We start from the raw sequence: 21915 nt of genomic DNA, 5'->3' as shown, positions 1-21915 counted from the left end.
AGATCTCCACTCCTATTCCTGTAGTCTGTGATGGTGGGAGGGTTCCTCGATCGTGTTCTGCTGTATTCCCAGGAGTCCCCAAGACTATCTTAGCATACCGTTCCCCCACACACCCCCGCCCCGCCCTACATATCCAAGACCCGACTGGATTAGTGATCCAACTTAGGGAAAGAAGAAAATGAGAAGTAGAACCCAGGGAAGAACCACAAAGTCAAGACCCTGCGTCCTATTTTGGGCTCAGCCACATGCTGGTGGTGTGATTAGAGTCCCCCAGCTCCCCCTCTTTCACTGTGGTTTCGCCACCGGGAACCCACTGGCCCTAAGACATAGCCCCTGCCTCCTAGTCCTGAGAGAGGAGAGACTGGCCAAGAGGGTCCAACTACCCAACTCAATGGTGATGATAGCAACAGGAATTATACCTCCAAAACTGCCATCACTTCATCTGCTTAAAAGCTCCCCCTCCGTCTTAAAATAATCATATGAGAAGAATATAATAATGAGAACGGCTTCTCATTTGGCTTTCACGACTCTGGGACTCGGCATGAGTCAGTGTGGGGAAGTGCAGAGCCCTGGTCTGGGGACAGAACGCCTGTATCGTGGCTCTGGCTCTGCCTCTAACTTGCTGAGCGACCTTTGCCAAATCACTTCCTCCTTTAGGGCTGCAGTCGTTTCATCTGTTGAATGGGGGGGCTGGACCAAATGGTCTCCAAGGCTTTTCCAGTTCTAGGATTCTGTGTTTTGATCGAGCACCACATTAGAGTCCTGTGGCTGCTGTAACAAAGTACTACAACCTGTGTGGCTTAAAACAGCTGAAATGTATTATCTCTTGGATCTAGAGGCCAAAAGTCTGAAATCAAGGCGTGGGTGCTGTGCTTCCTCTGGAAGCTCTGGGGAAGAACCTGATCCTTGCCTCTTCTAGCTCCTGGTGGCTGTTGGCCTTCCTTGGCATTCTTTGGCTTGTAGCCACACCACTCCGACCTCTGTCCTTGGGCTCACATTGTCTTCTGAAAGTGTATATCTCAAATGTTTCTCTGCCTCTCTTGTAAGGGCACTTGTGATGGCATTTGGGGTCCACCCAGATAATCCAGGATGATCTCCTCATCTCAAGATCCTGAACTGAATTACATCTGCAAAGACCCTTTTCTCAAATAAGATCACATTTACAGATTCTAGGGATCAGGAGGTGTACATGTCTTTGGGAGGCCATTTTTCAGCCTACCACAAGCATCTACTATGCCCATGACCAGTTCGATCAATTTACCACAAAATTATGCCCACAACAAGTTCGAGGTCCAGGGAGATTTGAGACATGCAGGGGTACGCAGCCCTGTTCCCCCAGGGCTTATGGTTTAACTGAGGAGTCATCACCCCAATGCACCACTGCCAAGAGCCACACCAGCCAAGCAGTGTAGCCTTGTGGGAAGCTCCCAAGCTCCAGACCCAGAACGCCCTGGGTTTACGTAGGAGCCCTGCCACCTACTAGCGGGGGGACCCTTGACAAGTTTCTTAATGTCTCTGGACCTTGGTATTCTCATTTACAAAATGGGGCTAATTACACTTACCCCATAATTATGGTATGAAATTAACTGTAATATGGACAGCGGCTGGCATCTCAAAGGTGCTTATTATCCAGCTTCAAATGAAAGGGACAGCATAGGCTTTTGGAACAGAGTCCCACTGATCCATGAGGAACCAAGGGCGGGGGAGTGGAATGACTTGCCCAGGTTTGCATGGTGAGTTGATGGCATGGATGGGTTGAGAACCAAGGTCTCCCAGCATTGGGCACTTTCCTCCACTTCCCAAAACCTTTACTCCCCCAGATGAATCTTCTGAATTGCGTTTCCCCAGGCAGCCAAGGGCTCCCGTTTGCACCCTGAACTGATCCAGGGAAGACTTGGAGAGGGCCAGGTCCACACGCCTCCGCAGGTCCAGCCCTTCAGGTTGGCACCACTAGCGTGTTGCTCCCAGACCCGGTGCTGACCCAGCCACCAATGGAGAAGGGGAGGTCAATGCCATCCATTCCTTCCCCAGACCTCCGCTGCCCTTCTGGCATTGCTCACTGTGGACGGTCTCCATGAATGTAGCTGGACAAGTGGGGTAAGATGGGACGGATGAAATGCCTATAACTGCTGTTTACTGCCTGCTCTCTGCTCCCATGTGCGGATCTTTAGCTGAGTCAATGTTTAACCCTTGTCTGGAGTCAATGTTTAATCCCAGGTCAGCCAGCCCTGAAATTTAGCGTTCCTTGGTAAGCCAATAATATGTAGTATTTTAGTATCAATCACTGCAAAATAGAATTGTGACAGTGGATCTACCAAAGCTAAATAGCAAGCCCCATTCCCCCCTTTATTTTTTAAGGACGTTGACTGTTTGGGATTATTTATGCCAAGTATCCTGCCCTCGCCATCAGCAAATAATGATCTAGCATTTCCTGGCCCCAGCTGTCATCTACTGGCAGGAGCACAGCATTGGCTCTTCCTGTTCTAATTTCACCTTTGAGGCTTGGGAGAGGGCATGGGATGGGGACGACTGCCCTTTTGCTCAGCTGAGCGCTGCTGTCTGGCAACGTGGTCCCTAGTGTGGTCACTGCCTGGAATCCCAGAGTAGAACCGTCCAGTTGGCTGGGCTTGCTCGGGCAAGCTTTTGGGGGAGTTTCTGAGCACAGACTTATGTTCAGAGGCTCCCTGGTGAATCTTCCCATTAGGAAGTAGGTAGAAGGAAACTTCATTATAAATGCTCTGTATTTGCCTGGCTACTGGGTGATTTCATAGGGGCTCCCCAGAGCCCTTCTTAAGGAGCTTGGAGCATAGCATCTATGATCTGGCAGCATTGTGTCCATGACAAGAACAAGCTCAATGAAGGAAAAGTCAGAATGGCAAGCTGGGTGGTGGACATGTGGGGAGTGTGAAAGAGGGGGAGAGGGCTGCGACCAGATTAGAGGTTCAGCTTACTGAATGTGTTGGAGAGGGTGACTTACTGGCCAAGTGTGTGCACCTGAGCCTCAAATCTTTTCTTTTTTCTACATGAATTCACTGAGTCACCTCCTCCTCCCTGACTACCTGCCTCCCTGTGTCACTGCCCAGACGTCCAATCCCTCATCTGTTTTCCTAGCTCTGTTGACTCCCAGTCAGAGAGTGAAAACAACATTTCTTCTAGGCCTTCCGGGATGGTGGTGAGGGGGATTGTCTGTACTCTATCATTGTGGCTGGTGGGGTAGTGAAGGCAGAGACTGTGGTGGGTGCCCCCTGAGCCTATCTCTTGCCCCGAGGAGGCTAGGAGTGATGAAGCTGAACATGAAAGAGCCTGGAAATGGAAAGTTGGCCTTGGTCCCAAGGCTCCCTCTATTTCCCCTAAGCCGGTCCTGGGACCCCAAAGAGCTTTTATTCTCTGGTTCTGAGAGGCAGGAACAAATGAACAAACCATTTCTGAGGTTACCAAACCACTCTCTTGCCCTCTACTACCTCCATCCCTTGGCCAGGAAGGGGCGGAAGAAGGAAGATTTTCAAAGTAGACATCCAAAGTCAACAGAGGGTCAGGTGACAGGGCCCAGCCCCTCTCATAAGCTACTGGTGTCCTCCTGAAGCCTTGCTGTTTCCTTGTTCCTGGTCTGAGCCTGGCCTTTAGCCCAAGGTTTGCCTAGCAGGCAGCCATTGGAAAAATGTCCCCTGTGATCCCCTGCAGCCTGTGCCCTCTGAGCCTCAACAGTCCCACCTGTATAGTGGTGTACCATCTGCTTCTTTCCGGTGACGTATACTGTAATTAATTTTCAGTTTTCCGTGCTACACGGGTGGAGGAGAGTGCTGGCAAAATGAAAAGTTTAGACAAGTTGCATTTCCTAACCAGTCTGCCCTTCCCATGCCAGGCTCTAAAGAAGTGAACTCCCTGATGCCCTTTTTCTGAATTCGTGTCTGAAGTGAGGTGCAACATCTTCAAATTATGGGACAACTTGGAAAACGCCTTTGGTCATGGTCATCCTGGCTCTCTTCCTCTTGTCTAAGATACTCAGGGCTGGGGAGCCAGGACTCTGTAACATTAGGAGAAGAAGTGGCCCTTGTTGATTGACCCTCTACACTCAGAGCAACACTGGTAGATCTAGATCAAGGCAGCAAACAGGCCAAGGTTGGGAACTCGGCCAGAGGTTGGAAGAGGCAGGACACAGAAGACGCCAGATGCTAATCAGGGAACACATGTCTTCAACAAAACGGGACCAGGAGGCAAATGGTGGCCTCCTGACCCAGTGCCTCAGTGCTCGTGGTTTCTACGAGACTCTAGGAGTATGGCATAGGGTCCTTTCCTGCAGCTGGCACCTCTCTGCTGCCTGTCTGGCTTTCAGCTGACCCCCTGGAGAGCAGGCCATGGGGTGACTGCTCATCCCCTTGCTGATAGTGAAGGGAGCAGGTTGACCTGGGAGGGCCAGTGCCTGCAAGCCAAGCTGTGTCACTTCAAGAAAAATGGAGGGCTTGGTGGCCCTGGACCCTGCATGCAAGGCCACCCACAGAGAGTGCGTTTCCTTTTGTGTAGAATCTCCATTCTCCACTGAACGTTTGTCAAGCTGTTAGCCCTGGATTATCTACACCAATGGAAAACAATCACATAATCCATGTCTACTTGGCTGAAGTGAAATATGTCTTTCTGTGGAAGTACCTTCCTCTTTATATCTGACTGGAGCTGTTATTTAACTGATTCTGTATTTCCCAGACCCCACTGGCTCCTGGAGAAGAGGAAGAAATCCCCAAAGTCTTAGTGGAGAGCATGAGAAGTTGTCTGTGGAGTTAAGCGTTTGCCCTGAGTTACCTGTGACAGATGGACACCCCTGCAGGCGATTAAGATCTGAGCTCAATTTGTACAAATGCCAATAAGGACCTCGGGGCTGGTGAGTGAATCTTTAGCTCTTAGTTCCAGCTCCCTGAACTTTTCCACTTCACTTAGCCAGGACAGGAATAAGTCAGCTCAGTGACTGAAGAGAACAAATTACTGGAAATGGTTATGAAATTTTTACACCCAGGCCTAAAAGAGGAAAACAAGGATTTCTCTAGAACCTTAAACAGGGAAGGCCTGACCAGCTATGCAGGCCATAAGTCCAAGTATGGAGGTGCAGCGCCGTGATCAAGGATCTAGGCTGTAGCTGCTGTGCGTTCAGTGCCCAGGTGTGTAGCTACTTCCTGTCTCCAGCTTCAGTCTTCTCATCTGTAAAATGGGGATTATCCTGCCTACCTTACAGAAATGTTGCATCAAATGAATACGGAATGTGAAAACACCTAGGGGCGTGCCAGCTGTGTAGAGATACTTAACGAACAGTAGCAGCATTAATAATTAGCGGGGTGAGAACGGGAGGGTTGAGCCCTAACCCGGAGAACATGCTTGATCCTAGGAAAGTCAGTGCTTCCCTGCCCTGTATCTTGGATTAGAAATCTCCACGGACACTTCCCTGATTCCAGCTTCAGAGATGGAGTGTCTCCCTGCCCCTCATCCCAGAGGTGTGGGTATCATGCTAGCTGGGGATATGAGATGAAAAAACCAAAGCACTGACAATACCCAGCAGTGGACGTGGCCTGCTTAGCCTGCTTAGCCTGCTTTGGCTCTGGTCCCTTAAGTCCAGGCTCCTGCCCCACTGCAGGCATCCTTTAGCCCATAAAGGAGAGCTGTAAGCCTTCGGGGCTGCCCCACTTCCTTCCTGGCCAAGATTTCCCCCAGATCTTATCTCGGCTCAGCTCCAAAGACTTTGATCTTGGCTCTGCTCCATCCATTTGAACTTTTACTGGCTCCTCTTGCTCGAGGACCTCAGCTTTCCCTGGAACTCTGATTTGGCAGTCTTTCCTACTTCTGGAAGCTGCCCCTGACTCCAGCCCCTTGGCCAACACCCTTGCTGGCTGGTCCCCTCCTTCCCCCAGGCAGGTGGTCAGGCAGAATGCCCCAACGGCTGAATCCCAGACAGAAGGATTACAAGAGCTCAGAAGGAGGAGGGGGCAAGGAAAGGGGTGGTCAAGGGAAGCTGTTGAGAAGGAGTGATCCTTCATATCAGAGTGGGAACAGGAGAGTCTCAGTTGGTTTTATGGCTTAATGCAGGGATTGGCAAATTATGGCTCTCGAGCCAGATCCAGATCCAGCCTGCTTCTGTAAATAGTTTTGTTGGAACATAGCCAAAGTCATTCACTTATGGATTGTCTCTGGCTGCTCCTGTGCTGCCAGGGCAGAACTGCGTAGTTGTGACAAGAGGCTGTATGGCCTGCAAAGTCTGAAGTATTTACTATCCGGACCTTTCCCAAAGAGGTTTGCTGACCCCTGGTTTAGTGCATCAAGCTTCCCCAAACAAGAAGTGATTTGAGGAACCCAGTCCTGTGAGGTTGCTTCACCAAAACACAATAGTCCAAAACCCGGGGAAACACACACAATGTCCCCACCCCCCAGAGCTATTCACAATGCACCTTAGTGAATTAAAGTCTTCCAAAAATCCTGCACAAAACCTGTTTTTTGTTTAACCCACATTTCCCAAACTTCTTTGGTCTACCAAACCTTTTTCTCAGCATACCTCTTAACAGTCCTCAGAAGCTAGCATTCTGTGGACGCCTCTGGAAAACTCTATCAGGTGGAATGATCCTATACAGCCTGGGTTCTCTCCCATCCCTGCCTCTAATGAGCTGAGTGACCATGGTTGAATTACATACCATTCAGGGCCTGCTTCCTCATTGGTTGGATAGGATAACAGTGGCTCTCCTATCTCTTTTACAGGTGTTTCAGGCAGGTCCCTGAGATCATGTGCATGAAAATGGTCTGGAGCTAGGGCTGTGGTGTCATTGATTTTTGACGATGAGTTTTGCTCTGATACATTGTTTAGCAAAGGTGAAGTGGGGAAGCCACCAGGTCAAGGTCGTGAGTTCCCTTTTCTAGTCCTCACCCTGCTATTCCTAACTGGGTTAACTGAGTGACTTTCAACAAGTTACTTCCCCCCATGGGGTCTCAGTTATCTCACCCTGGGCAATGGATTTTAGACTGGTTAATCTCTGTGGATCTATTAGCTCTGAAATTTGGTGATTCCATTTGGTTAGATGCAGGCAACTTCCCTGCTTATCCAAAGCAGTGAGTCTTTCTCTCCCAAACCGTGAAAATGACATCGTATTGATTTTCTCTGGACAGTGTCTGGGTTCAGCCCCAGCTATGAGGAGGTAGTAAGGAAGGAAGGATTTCTGGTGCTGCTGACAGGTTAGGAGAGAGGGCTGAGCCTTCTGGGAATGTCTACCTGACAATTCTTGACTTGATACTGGAACCTTTCTTTCCCTTCTCTTCCACTGCTCAAGGGCTGCTCTGTCCAAACATGAAGTTCAGACAGCTTGCTGACAGATCTGGCAAAATAAAAGAGCAGATGCAATTCCTGAAAAGACAGTGGGCCCAAGAGTGGAGCCAAAGTCCCCCAACAGGCATGAGATAAAGTGATTGTAAAGCAGAATCCACATAAAATTCCTCTTGGCCACCTTCTCTCTTATCTGTCCCTCTTACCATAACCACTTTCCAGCTTCATCATCAGTCCTTGATATCAAGGATTTACAAGCAGTTGAATAAGAGGAGTTTTATGAAGGAGATGAGAATCTACTGAAAAATACCCTCTTCCTTCATGAACTTAGGAAACTCCCAGAAAATCTTGACTGGGTCAAAAGGTCTACAGCATAATAACTATGGGGCCAAATGGGCAGGGATGAATTGGGAATGAGGGTTCTTCCTTTTGGTTCCTGTGTAAGGACCTATGGGATCATCTAGGGGACTCCCAGACGAAGGGGGATTCAGAACATCTGTGTTGGCAGGGTCCCCAGAGGTCACGGAGCCCATGCCCCTCCGGTCAGTCATTCAGTCACAAATATTTATTGGGGGCCCTACTGAGCTGAAGTTCTTTGGGGACATAGTGAGATGGAGAAAACACAATTACTGCCCTAAGAGCTTAGAATGTACTTGAAAAAGATATAGTTTAATGTGTGCAGCAGGCTGAGTGTTAAGAGATGTCAGAAAAAAGGGGCACCTACCAAGGGCTAGGAGTGATGGTTGACATTTTGTTAATTCTCCACTCTGATTGGAAGCCTCTCATATTTTCAAACCTCCAGGAATGGAAATCCCACTTTTTCCGGGTCCACTGACCTCCTCCAGTAACAAATAGATCCTTTCTTGCAGCCTTCTTTGAGTCATAGTGTCACCTTTGGCCATGAAAAATGCTGCACCTTCCTTGGTCCAGTGATGGTCAGCCTTTGCTTCCCCAGATGGAGTCCCAGCTCCCCAAGCTTCCCTTCATACAGGCGGAGGAAGGAAGAGAAGAGGCTGGGGCTATGGTATTCGGTCCTGGTTCTTTTTTCCACGGTGACTGCGTGGCTTATCCTTCCATTCCTCGGGGTCCAGGGTCCCTCTCCGGGATGCTCAGGCTGGCACGGAGAGGAGGAGGGTCATCCTGGAGCATCTCCCTTTCCACCTGGGGAAGCTGGTCTGGCTGGAGGCTCAGCTCCGGGAACGGTGTCATCTGAATCAAGGTGACCCCTGATGACCTTTCTGTCTCCTGAGCTGCACAGACACAGAGCACACTGTGAGCGTCCTGGGCACTGAATTTGATTCCTTGAGAACCACCTTCACCCACCGCAAGCCTCAAGGACTTCCTGACACAGAGGATATGCAACTGAGCCCTTAGATCGGCAGGGATTGGGCCAGGCCTTTGGGGCGCTGGGTCTGAGAATCTTAGCCCCTTTGACTTGCTCCCAGAGCATCTCACTCTTTCCTCGCCAGATCTAAATGCCGTGGAGCAGTCCCTTTAGGAATGTTTAAACCTGGGCCTGGTGCTGTAAGAGACTTCCAGCTGGGCCGTGCAGAGGGTGCAAATGCAGTCTGGTTCCACATTTGGACCTTGTAATCCGATCTGCTGTCGGGATTGTTCACGTGGTTCATATGACTACCAGCTGTCTTGCCATCTTCGGAAGAGCTTCTCCTTAAGCTCTGGGATGCCATTGAGACATAAATACATAGACTACTTTCCCATTTGATTGATAAAGGAACCAAGGCCAAGCTTGGTTAAATGGCTCAGACTAGAATTTAGCAGTACTTCTACATCCAGAAGTCCTGGTACCAACTCTGACCCCGACCCAGTCCTGAGGGTGTCAGATGGGAACAAGCACTCCCCTTCCCGGCCTTGGGGTGACTTAAGCTCCACTTACAGCTCCTCTTTCTCTGGAGCTTCCTTCGCAGCATAACAAGAGCCGTCAGCATAAGCGGACACAGCACCGAAGAGACTGGAGTCAGCATCCGCGAGATGTTTTTCTCTTCCAGAGAAGCACTGGGGAGGGGATGGTAAAAGCACAGGAGAGGGGAGGTTGGAGTTGGGTAGGAGACTGAAGACCCTTTGGCCCTTGCCCCTCATTTTACAGATGAGAAGCTGAGGCCAAGGCAAGCTGTCTGCCCGAATTCCCATGGAGGGTTAGTTGCTGAGCTGGGACTAGGTCCCCTGCCTTCTGGTTCCCAAGCCCTGATCTTTTCCCTCCTCCACCAACGTGGCACAGTGGGCAAGAGAAGTGAGTGAGGGTCAGGGTATCTACGCTTGGCATTTGGCTTTGCCACAATCTGTCTTTGCAGCTTCAGTGAGTCACCCCCCGACCTCGTCGGAGCTTTGTTTCCTCATCTTTAAAAAAAAAAAGTCCCAACAGTCCCACCTAAATATTCCATTATTCTAGTGCTTATATTTTTGCTTGAAAGTCACATGAAGATACTCAGATAGCGTTCTCCCAGCAAGGACCCTTGAATGAGGGAGGATTCTGACTTTCATGTCCCTTGTGCTTTACTGTCTTGAGGTTACAAAGGGAGAGGAGTGGGCAGATGGAAGGAGTCACAGAGGTTAGCTCACTGAGGGGCGTGCAAAGGGATGGAGCAGATGTGGAGTCCCAACGGGGAGGGCAGCCTGGGGGTTTACCTCTTCACGTGGGAGTCCTTGCCCAGGGGCCTGAGGGGCCTTGCTGCCAGGGCCTGGCTTGGCGTCACTTGGGGACCACTGTCTCCAGCAGGGGTGTCTAGGTCTCCTTCACTGCTTCCTTCCACAGATGCCATCTCTATGCTGGCTGGCTCCAAGGTCCACACAGCTGCAACTGGGTTGGTTCCTTCAATGGAGCGCAGGGCTTGTGGCTTAGAAACCGACATTTCTTCTTGGAGGGTTTCCCACATCCATTTTTCTGAGACCAGGGTTGATGGCCTAATGGTCGCCATGACCTTCTCAGCTGTGTCTGGGGCTATTCTGACCCTCTCTGTGTCCTCTCTTTGCCTATCAGTCCCAGTAGTTGTTTCCCTCTCTCTTTTGCTGGCCCTAGCCCTGTTTGTTTCCAAACTTCTGGTGCTCCACTCTCGATCACCTTCTGTTGTATTGGACACACCTCTGATGGCTGAAGCTGGACTCTGCGGAGTGGGGATGGTTGCCCAAATGGAACCCTCTAGCTGGCTGCCTGTCCCTGGAGCTACTACCCCAGTTGCTCCTGGGGTTTGTCTTCCCTTAGCTGAAGCTGTGGTTTTGCTGGTTCCTAGAGTCAGAGCAACTCTGTCCCATCCTGTCCCTTGTCTCTCTATAGTCTGGATAGTTCCTGGTGTCCGTCTGTTGGCCACTGGCGATACTGTCACAAAGGATCCCGTGATGAGCTCACCAGCAGCCAGAGTGGCTGCGGGGATGGTTCTGGAAAGACCTGTGTGAACAGCAGAAGGAGACCAAATGAGAAGGCTATCCGGGCTGCCTACAGGACACCAGGCTGCAAAGGACACCAGGCTTGACGTGTTTGCTCCATGGAATGCAACTTCACTAAGCAATGCAGTCTTTGGTCAATATGTTGGATAAAATAAAAAATTGGGAAAACCAGATGTGTTCTCTAGTCTGTTGCCAATATTGACATTTTATGTCCCTATCTCCTTTTACACCCGCATATTCTCTATCCAGCTGCCCCAGGACACCATGCTGTCCCCTTTCCCAGGGCCCACATCCCTTCACGTACTGCTTTTCAAATAAGAAAAAAAGAAAACTCCAGTCACAGCAGAGCAGCCAATGTCGGCAGATGGTTAGATAGCAACATCTAATCAAACAAGTCCACTCTCTGGACTCCTGCCTGCCCGAGCCATCTCTCCGGTAGACCAGCCTTTCATAGCCTGGATGCTCTTCCTTGGACTCTGGGTACCCGACTCTAGATCAACTCTCCAGAAGGAGCCACACACGGCATTGGCCTGGTAGCTGTCGGATGTCTGCTGAGAGGCTCAGCCTTAGGAAGAGCTCAGTCCCCATTCTTCTGCTTTGCCTGTCTTATGCGCTCTGCACTTCTGAACAAAGAGACATCATGACCATAAGAAGCCATGTCCTCCAATTCACCAGCTTCACGGAGCTCTCTTCAAATATATGTGCCACAACTTTCGGGGGGAATTGGGTGAGATAGATTACGGGGATTCAGTTGGGACGTTTTCCCTAGTATCTACCTTCCCTCTGAAGGTGGTCTCCATCTGAAATGAAAGTCTATGTCTTAAAGTCCTTACCTGACCCCAGCTTTTCATCATCACTTCCCTTGTGTTTAAAGCCCTCCTGGACCTCTGGGTCTTCTGTTGCCCCTTCCCCTTCCTAGCATTCATGTCACCAAACTTGACCTGCCAGCCATCAGCCCTTACCTGCAGAGATGGTCAGGTTCATGCTGAAGAACAGCATGTTGTTTGTGTTTCCAATGCCACAGCGGTAGTGCCCCACATCCTCCGGGGACAGCTGGGAGAGCCTCACCACAAACAAGCCTCTTTGTGGGAAGTCTCTTAGGACCACACGGCCACGGTAGCGACGGTGAGTGTAGCGGTTGGTGGACACGATGGTGTGGCAGGCCCACGTCAGGGGGCTTAGGCGGCACCAGTACTTCCTCGGGTGGCTGTTGATGGAGAAGGGTGGGTAATGGCACTGGATGGTGACAGCTCCCCCAGGCTCCCCAGACACCAGCCTCGGGCCCTTCAACGCATTTGCAGCTGCAGGCAGAGAAAAAAAAAGTCCGGGGCAAGAGTGCTGAATTTGTCACTGTTTGGGGAGCTATGAGCTCCAAACTCTGCCAGAGAGGGAACAGGTCAGAAAATGCCTCCGTGAAAGTGAAGCTAAAAAGAATCAATATAGAAATGTCAGAGCTTAGCCACTAGGTCAGGAGTAGCTCCAAGGTATGAAATGGAGCTGTGTCCAAGGCCCCATGGAGAGATGAAAATGCAAGAATAATCTTACCACTATTTAGCTAACCACTATTGAGCTTATCACGTACAGGCGATCTTGTACATGTCCATCCAAAGCCTGGATTCACGCCACTGTGCTCCAGTGCAGATGTTTTACAAAAAATGCAAATGTTTAACAAGCTGCCATCTAAGCACCTGTAAGAAGGCCAAGGCTGACAGAAGGGCTGTGGTTTATTTGCATGGAATGTAAAAGAGAGATGTTAAAACAACAAGGTCCTACTGTATAGCACAGGGAACTATGTTCAATATCCTGTGCTAAACCATAATGGAAAAGAATATGGAAAAGAATATATATATGCATAACTGAATCACTTTGCTGTACAGCAGAAATTAACACAACATTGAAAATCAACTATACTTCAATAAAAATTTTTTTTAAAAGAGGGATGTTAAATAGTAAAAACAGATGAGTGTGACTTCTGCTGAAAGGAGAGGGTGCTGGAAGCACAGGAATCCTGCTCTGCTCGGTGGGTAACTCCCCAGACCATCATTTTCAAAAACGTTCATACTGCTCACTTCTCTAGAAATGGAAATAACCAAGTGCCACTGTCAAAGCACAGCAGAATTGTGAATATGTCTGCTTTGGCGGTAGGCATGAATCACAGTTGAAGCACAGTTTATGGCCCTTTTACTGACTTAAATTTGATCCAATGCAAGCAGAAACAAAGTTTACTCTTTCCCTCACTGCCTCTTCGTACTAGCTCTGGGATGTCTCTCCTCCTTGATGAAATCTCAGACATAATTTCAAGTATAGTAGCTTTCATAGTCTCACTTGGATAAGAAAATGTCCAGCCCAGTGACTGCTGCAACTCCAGCCTCTTATCCAACTGAAACCTTTTCCTATTTCCCAGCTACACTTGGAGGCCTGATGTGGGGGAGGGGGACAGGGCGGGGTCTCTTGCTTTGCTCGATCCCTTCCCCTACTCAGAACAGCTCTTGGGGCCCCTCTGGGATTGGGTGTGGAGAGGAGAGACGAGAGGTGAATGGAAAGTCGTGATCTGCTGGTGGCGCCCTCCAGGCATGGCAGACGTCCAGAGCTGCGTCCTTCCCTTTGTCCTTCCCTTTTGCCTCCCAGATCGCTTGTCCGTGGCCTCTGGCTGCAGCTCCCTCCTGGTAAGAACTGCCTCTCCTCCTGCTGGCCTTTTATGACTCCTGCACCACCAAGCCTAGGACTTCTGGCCACGTGCCCCTCTCGTGGTTACAATCCCTTCTGGGTAGACCTCTTGGTAGAGGCCCTGGGGCAGCTCCTTTCTGTGGGACCTACATTTGGCCCCAGGAAACACACCTTTGTCCTGCTGTCAGGAGAAACCTGAGACATACAGCAAGCTTGTTGAGTGGCATCCTAGAAGTTCCTTCTCTTACTTGGCTTAAAGTGAGGAGGAGGTGATCCGTCTTGTCCCCCAGGAGCAGGTGGTGGAGAGCACAGCACACTGTCTCTCTCCAAAAAGCTCTTCTCTTCTACCTCTGATGATTCTTCAGGAGACTACACGGGGGGCTATTTCTGGAACAACCAGCTTTGCCATCTCTCTCCATAGTCCTGCCCAGGTGGTTCAACACGTTGCTTTAGGATGTGGGTGCCTGGCATCTATCAATTTGTTCTATGTCTTTAGCACCTCTGAATCCAAGAAAGTTTAATCCTGTTCCCAGGACTGGCTACATAATTTGCAGGGTCCAGTGCAAAATAAAAATGGAGGATCCCTTATTCAAAAGTTACTAAGGATTTCACTATGGCAACAGTAGAGCATTAAACCAAGCACCTTCTGAACGGGGTCCTGTGTGACTGCACAGGGCACATGCCCATAAAGCTGGCCCTGCCTGTTGCATATGTCTTGAGGTCTCATTATAGGAAGAGTCAAGGCCATAAACGTTAGGGATAAATCAATACTCACTGTAGGTTTAATTAAGCGACACACCACAACTATGTCACTATTGATAAAGTTAAATGGCAACTTATCATTAAAAAGTAAGAATCTTCGTAATTACAAACAAGGACCACCTCAGGATGACAGTGATGATGCTCTGATAAAGTGTTCACACCTCATGTTTCAGGAATCTGCATGTGATCTACATGCGGCGCAGGCAAAAGGATTAAGGAGCCCCATTCATCAGCGGGAAGGGCTGTTCTGACTTCGCAGCTGAGAGCTGATTAGGAATCCTTAATCAACTTTTGCAATAAACATTTTTTTCTTTTATAAATACCAAATTTCACTTACCCTTAAGAACTTATTCGGTGGATGACTAGTAGCTCTTGGTTATATATAATAAAGGTTTTCGGAATTTAGTACTGGTTGCCTGTGAGAATTACAGAAAGGGCTGGCATTTTAGGATCAATGTGGTGCCTGCCAGGGGTCCCTGCGGTGGAGGCGGTGCCCCTGCTCTCATTCACCCGTCATCTCCCACCAGCTGCCCACTGTACGGCTTCAGTCAGGGATGGGCGAGTGAGGCCTGCACTGGAGCTTGACCTGGTCTGAGGAAGCGCAAAAGGCCTGCGACAGGAGCAGGGAGAGTAGGGGTGGTGCCTGGGATGGATCACTCCTCCCTCCAGCAAAGGGGTGAGAAAACCGGGCGTGTTTCCTTGGCCCAGAGGGTGGGCCCAGAGGGGAGAGAGCCATCCCACAGCCACCTGAGACGGGGTCTTCCGTGTGGAGGGGCCAAAGCAGAACCTGGGGCACAGGGAGGAGATGGGCCCTCGAAGGATCCACAAAGGCATCCACAAGAGGAGGAGCCAGCTCGAGAGCCCTGCCAGGCCAGAGAGTTCTAAGCCATCCCATCAAGTAAGAGCTGCCTGGCTCCTGTTCTCCTCCCATCTGCTGCTGTGACCCTACTGGTCTCCCAAGTGCCAGCTGCCTCGGCAGGGAGGAGAAGGAGCGGGGGAAGGGGGAAGGCAGCCCCCGGACCCCTCCCTGCCTTCCTGACTGCAGGCCTTGGGTGACGAAGGGGCATTAAATTATTGACCAAAATATTTAACCGGCCACTTACAATGATCAAATTAGAACATCTGAGACTTAAAGGAATTAGGTTAAGACCCTGATATGTTCGGAGAAAAATCATGGGCCAGCCTGAGTTTTCATCTGCGGGCCGGGGAAGCTTGCTCCTACTGAAAAATTTTGAAGGGGGCATTGGGAGATGAAAATAAAGAGGTGGTGTGATTATATCACAGAGGGTTCTCGCCCAGATATAAGCTACCTTTGATTCATTAAAATTCTGATTTGTTTGTAAGACAGACACAATTGTTAATCCTTTTTTTGTATTATCATAACGTTTATTTTTTCATTTATTCTTTCAACAATTATTTGTTAAGCATCTACTTGGGTACCAGACACTTTAAGCACATACTCACTATATTCCTCAATGGCTCCCCATTACCATCAAAATAAAACCAGATACCACAGCATGGAGACAGGACCATTGGTCCTCTGAGCCTGATCAGCACACCAGCCTGTCAGGACCTACAGAGCAGGAATTCTGTCTTTCATCCATGTGTCCCTAGTGCCTGGCACGTGGTAGGCCCTCCATAAGTATGCATTGACTAAATAAGTAAATGTGTAGATGTAGTATTTACCCATCTGGTTTCTTTGTAGACTCTTCACTCTTTGGAGTAGGTCAGGGTTTTTATGTCCCTAGTACTGGGTCTGGCACTTGAGCGTTTTTAGAATGAGTAGAAATAGAGCAGTGCTACCTCTGGCTTTTGCACACCCTGGAACCCATATCTTGCAAATGCAGCCGACTTTCAGTCATCAACTTGAATGGAAGAGAGCAGAGACAGATCAAAACTGTGAATATTCCAGCAATCATCAAGTCGGACATATGCCCTCTCATGTGAGCTCTCACCTCCCTCATTCCCTCTGACCCAGATCTGACCACTCCCTCGATCCAAAGCCATGCGGATGCCCAAGCTACGGTGCGGGTGCTGAATGCCGCTGAGGTGCCCGCCAGGCATGTCTGCAGCCTGGAAGGCTCGGGTCTGGGTGTACAGGCTCTGAAGCTGGGCTGTTTGTGACTCACCCTGCAGCAGGCACAGTATGAGGAGGATAGGCATCTTCCATCCTGCCCTCTGGCTGGTGACCTGCAAAAAAAACCACTGTAGATGAAGAGGCCTGAGAGGAGACGAGTGAGAAGCTGGGCGAGCAGCCCTGGGACCTGGGCAAGCTCCTTCTCACTCTGGGATCTTGGTTTGCTCAGCGCTGGGGCTGGATCAGCTCCCTCTAAGAGCAGGACGTACCTGCCCTCCGAGAGAAGCACAGCTCCATCCTCACAGCCCTAAACACGCACATTTGGCCTGGGGCACCACCACCAAGACTAAAAAACTCCCTCTGGGGGATTCCAGCCCCAGCACCCACCCACCTGCCAGCATGGAACTCTGGATTTGGGGGAGCACTGTGTAGTGGAAAGACCCCAAGCTAGAAGTTTAAACCTTAGCTGCAATTGTGGGACCCTGGAAAGGTTACTCAGTCTTGGGGATCAGCTTCCTCTCCAGGGGGAATGAGAATCTGTACGGGGCTGTTGTACCAGTTAAATGTGACTGTGTTAGAAGAGTCAACAGCAGGCCTGGTACTGAGTCGCTCGCTTCCCCTTCTCTTTTGCAGAAGGAGAATTGCTTCCGTCAAGGGAAGCTTTCTATCTCACTGGTAGTGTGCCTCCAGTCAATAATAGGAGTTAATTAACTCTCAGGCGAAGTAGTTTTCTGTTCAAGGGTCCTATTCTGTTTCTTCTCCACAATTTCTAGAAAGCCCTCCCGGGCCCCCAGTCCACACTGATCTTCCCCTGCTCTAGTCTCTCTCACTGGCCTGGGGAGCTCCTTGAGGGGAGAACTTTGAGCCGCCAGGCTCTGAACCAGGATCTAGGCCGGTGTAGGTGCCCAAGGCACAGCTATTGTGAACAAGAACCTTCCACTCTTTTGACAGACACCATGCTGACCACTACTCAATGGCCTTCTGTTGCTTGCTGATTAAAAAGGCAGGGATGGTGCATTATACTTCATTTGTAGTTCCCACAGGGTTTCGTGGATGCTTTTTGAGTGACTAAAAATCTCTTCTTTGACTCTATCTACTGTCTGCAGTTCCTGGGACCTGTGGACTTTTTTTTCTAAAGAAAGCAAAATTAAGTTAGCCATAGTTTTCTCCTTCCAACGCTAACACATGTCTCGCTAATGTTAAGAACAGGCTCTGACAGTCAATGGTCTGGTCCCCTCGCCCCACCCCCTGTACAACTAGACAAAGCCACACAAGGCCACTGACCAGTCTGGGCTGTGGGCTAAAGGGGGAGAAAAGGGAACAAGGTGAGGAGGAGAGGGGGAAGGCAGAGGAAGTAGAAGGGGAAAGGAAAGGTAAGGTGGGAGTTGAAAGAAAGGAGAGAGGAGAGAGGAGAGAAGGAGATAGAGTCCATGGTTGGCCCTGTAATGCAAGCTGTCGCCTCAGTGTGGCTCTGCCTAGCCATCTCCACTAAAGCCTCTGCCTGCTCTATCCAGGTAAGGCCCCCAGAGTGGCCAGACCTGGAAAAGTCCACGGGCTCCTTCTGCTTCCTGTGTCCTCCCCTTAGAATCTCCTGGGTCTTGGGCACCATCATGGCAGCCTCAGGCCCTCCCTGCCCTCCAGAGCTGCTGGTTTCCTGCCTGCACCTGGAGGCTTTCCCAGGTGTGCCTGCAGCTTATCTGTTGTTTGATTAATATTCACCAGGTCCAGGCTAATTCTGAGGCTGGTGCCCAGGTTCCCCCAGGTGAGTTTTTCAAAAGTGCTAAGTGCTGACACAGCACATGCTGGGGCCAAAGTCTGCACTGCCCTGCTGGGGTTCTCTGAAGTGTGCACCAGTGGGTGCAGCTATCTCTCGGCTTCAGGAGCAAAAGCCGCCTCTGAGGGGCAATGAGGAAGCACAAGGTGTGAGATAAAATGCCTCCAAGGAGTTATCGGCCTTGACTAGAGGCTGCAAGGATAACATTCAACGGAAAGTCTCCAAGTCATCCACCTGCCGATAACCTTCAGAAAACCTCCCTCCAGGAGACAGGGAGCCCCAACTCAGCAGCTTGGGGCCACAGGCCTCTGTGATCGTGCACAGCATTTTAGGGGACAAGGGTACATTGGAGAATTCTCTTGTCCCTCAGACCTGCTGGGAAGGGATCTACCCCATCTTCAGCACAGGCTGGTGTATAACTCCCCAAATCCCTACTGAACCCCTGAGCCCCACTTCTCTCCTATGTCCCCATCCCTGTGGCAGCAGACAAGAAAGGAAGGAGGCAGATGTAGAGGGAAGAGCACAGAACCAGGATTCAGGAGGTTCCGCATTGCCCATGGCAATGACCTTGAGCAATGCCTCTTTCGTCTCCACTGCAACACAAGAGCTTTGACTGCAAGAGCGCCATGCTTCCTTCTCCTTCTTACTGTTAGCTGGTTCTAAATCCCTCAGGGGGCTGTAAGGAGTCATGCACTCTGGTGGGAGGGAGAGTGGGGGTGAGCAGAAGAGAGGGGGATGTTGGCCTGAACTCCAGAATCCTTCCCTGGCCCCCGGGAGTGAGGCCAGGCTGCTCTGGGATGGCCGCGGCTGCAACTCACCACCCACATCCGGAGACAAGCCCCCAACCTCTCGGGGGAAAGCCTCACCACACCTTTTGTTCTCCGGGCTTAGCTGGGGATTCTCCATCCATCTCTGTCCAGAAATAAAATCCACTTGGACTTCTTCTGTTTTTGATATGCTGGTGATTGGACGCCTTCTAGTTTCTTTTCTTTAAACCTTGAGGCTGAGTTGGCTGTCTGATGTGATGGAAGGCAGCTGGAGTTCGCACTGGAAGATGGAGGGATGAGGTATAGCCCTGCCACTCACCTCTCCACACTCCCATCAAGTCACTTCACGCTGGATCTTGGCTTTTATTTCATATAAAGAGGGAGCCAGTCCAGGTCCCTTTTTGTTCTTACTGTCACTTATCCCTGCAGAACTTTTCCAGGGGTGATGACAGTGGCTTCAAGGGAAACACACTGACCCACATCCTTCTACCTCTCATTTCCCCTCCAGTCCAGGGTCCCAGACTTTTTAGGATGCCCCAGATCAGCCAGCCCGCTCAGACCTCTCCCGGGTAAGTGATGCAACAACATGGCAGAGGAGAAAATTCAAGAGAGGAATTCCCCTGCTCTCTGGCTGGCATCTGGTTCCTCCTAGCTGGCTGGGCCCCTTCAATTTCCATGGGGAGGCAGTTTGAGTCCCTGACTCCAGTTCAGCTGCATGCCTGGTAGTTACCAGCTCATGCCCTGGACAAAGCACAATAGAGTAAATGAGATGATCTCCATGGAGAAAGAACACTGACAAGTGTGACTTATCCAAATGGATGACACACTTCAAAAATATCCCAATATTTCCCTTTGGAAGATATTTCATGGATGGGTTTTTTTTCCTTGTAGAAGATGTCATGTGCCGGCCTCTGTTGGTTTTAAACTGACATCAAAACGGAAGGCATAGGGGCTTCCCTGGTGGTGCAGTGGTTAAGAATCCTCCTGCCAATGCAGGGGACGTCGGTTCAAGTTCTGGTCCGGGAAGATCACACATGCCACGGGGCAACTGAGCCCGTGCGCCACAACGACTGAGCCTGTGTGCCACAGCTACTGAAGCCCACGCGCCTAGAGCCCGTGCTCCTCAACAAGAGAAGCCACCGCAATGAGAAGTCTGCACGCCACAACGAAGAGCAGCCCCCGCTCGCCGCAACTAGAGAAAGCCCGTGCACAGCAACAAAGACCCAACGCAGCCAAAAATAAAATTAAATAAATAAATTTATATAAAAACAAACAAACAAACAAATGGCAGGCATAGCCCAAGCACTCAACAACAAAGGGGATCCAGAGGATACATGTGCTGCAGACTACAGTTAAAGACTCTCACCAGGACCCCTGATAGAGTATGTAGTATCCTTGAGTCAATTAGAAATGGCACTTCTTCCTTAAGAAAAATAAACTTAATTGGTATATTATTGCATAACTTGGATAACCATTGGGGCAGCATGTATTACCTACGCTTTCCCCCTTCTAGGTTTGCAGACAGGGTAAGGGTAGGAACTGAGCCACTGAAAACAATAGGAGAGGAAAAGAAACACCTCCATGGGATGCCTGGAATATGGCTGGGACAAGACTGTCTCGTGCATCCGTGCATGCCAGTGTCCTTGGGCACAGCTGTGTGTACTGCTGGCCCGGGACTTGGTCATGAGCTCCAGATCTTCACAAATACCTAGGGCCTCCCATGTAAGTTTGAACACATCTACAGTGTGGATGGCATCCCCTTAGGCGTGGCACGCTGGAGCAGTGTACAACCTGAAGAACTGTACGTGGTGGTCCTGCCTTCAGAGGCTTATCCCCAGGTTTGAATGATCTCTGTACAGGTGGTAGAGAGGGTTGATGCCTGGCTAGATTCTCCCCTCCCAGCTCTCCAGAGAGCAGTATAGCCTCATTGTTGATCACACAGACTTTGGAGTCAGGCTCCCTCCAAATTAATATCCCAGTTGTACTTTTTGCTGGGAAAGTGATATGGGTCAGATTACTTATCTTCTTTAAACTTCATTTTCCTTATCTGTAAAACAGAAGATTAATAGCACCTACCTTATAAAGTTCTTATGCGAATTAAGTGTGATAATCCATGTAACACAAAGTGCATAACCTGCAGTAAATTCTCAATAAATATTATCTGATAGTATTAATAGCTTGGCTTATAGCAACAGGGAGCAAGTGTCTTAAAGACTATTTGATTAGTAAAGACATAAGTTATAAAGTCCAGTTAGTTTGGAAAGCATGGGCCAGTTTTCAGAGCACTGGTCCAGAGCCAAGCTGGTCCCCTCTCTGAAGATTTATGGGGGTGAAAACGGTACTGGCTACTTCTCTTGGGAACATAACTGAATTCTCTTGCTCAGCACAAAGCCACAGGTGGCCTCTTTACACAGGTTTATGACACTGTGACCTTCTGACTACAGGGCCCAGACTCCAGAAAAAGGCAAAATAATACTTAGACCAAATGTCACATCTGGGAAGAGCTTTATCCCCTCCCTGACCCCCCACCTCCAACCCCCAATCCCAGTTGTAGCAAAGGATTTTATTTGCTCAATAGACACAGCAGAGGGAAAATCAACAAACAGAATGCTAACCAATGCAAGAAAAACCATTTGTGCTGAAACAATCTGTATTGATCTCTTTCCTCTCCAAAACATGTTTTCTTTTTTTTAATTAACTAATTTATTTATTTATTTATTTTTGGCTGTGTTGGGTCTTCGTTTCTGTGCGAGGGCTTTCTCTAGTTGTGGCAAGTGGGGGGCCACTCTTCATCGCGGTGCGCGGGCCTCTCACTGTCGTGGCCTCTCTTGTTGCGGAGCACAGGCTCCAGACGCACAGGCTCAGTAGTTGTGGCTCACGGGCTTAGTTGCTCCGCGGCATGTGGGATCTTCCCAGACCAGGGCTCGAACCCACGTCCCCTGCATTGGCAGGCAGACTCTCAACCACTGCGCCACCAGGGAAGCCCCAAAACATGTTTTCTAATGAATAAGAACAATGTAATAGAGATGTTTTATGCTTCCATGTCGCTGGTGGTCAAGACTTACATTCCTCCTTACACATCATTGCAAATTTTTCTGCTTCCTCTACCCACACATGTAAGCTTTTTTCTATCCTTGTTATTTGCGGGAGAGACACATCCTTCCTCCCCCTCCCTCAGCCA

General features: G+C 49.7%; 1 protein-coding gene across 1 annotated transcript; it reads right to left on the bottom strand.

Annotated features, from left to right (window-relative positions):
- Positions 1-7936: 7936 nt before the first annotated feature.
- On the bottom strand, positions 7937-21413 carry FCAMR (Fc alpha and mu receptor). Its single transcript, XM_082340955.1, has 6 exons — positions 18839-21413; positions 16246-16306; positions 11650-11988; positions 9932-10688; positions 9183-9301; positions 7937-8538 (listed from the first exon to the last, which is right to left on the bottom strand). The coding sequence occupies exons 1-6, from the start codon at positions 18875-18877 to the stop codon at positions 8354-8356; spliced, it is 1500 nt and encodes a 499-aa protein (XP_082197081.1). The 5' UTR covers positions 18878-21413; the 3' UTR covers positions 7937-8353.
- Between the last annotated feature and the right edge of the window lie 502 nt (positions 21414-21915).

Source organism: Balaenoptera borealis, assembly GCF_965194805.1.
Source record: "Balaenoptera borealis genome assembly, chromosome: 1".
In the NCBI taxonomy this organism is placed as follows: Eukaryota; Metazoa; Chordata; class Mammalia; order Artiodactyla; family Balaenopteridae; genus Balaenoptera; species Balaenoptera borealis.
This window is presented reverse-complemented; position numbering and strand designations above follow the sequence as displayed.

Coding starts and splice junctions, on each gene's coding strand:
- FCAMR (XM_082340955.1), bottom strand. CDS start 18,877: ATGGATGGAGAATCCCCAGCTAAGCCCGGAGAACAAAAG. Junction 11,989..16,245: donor CATACTGTGCCTGCTGCAGG/GTGAGTCACAAA, acceptor CTCTGCCTGCAG/CTGCAAATGCGTTGAAGGGC. Junction 10,689..11,649: donor GAACCTGACCATCTCTGCAG/GTAAGGGCTGAT, acceptor CTGTTCACACAG/GTCTTTCCAGAACCATCCCC.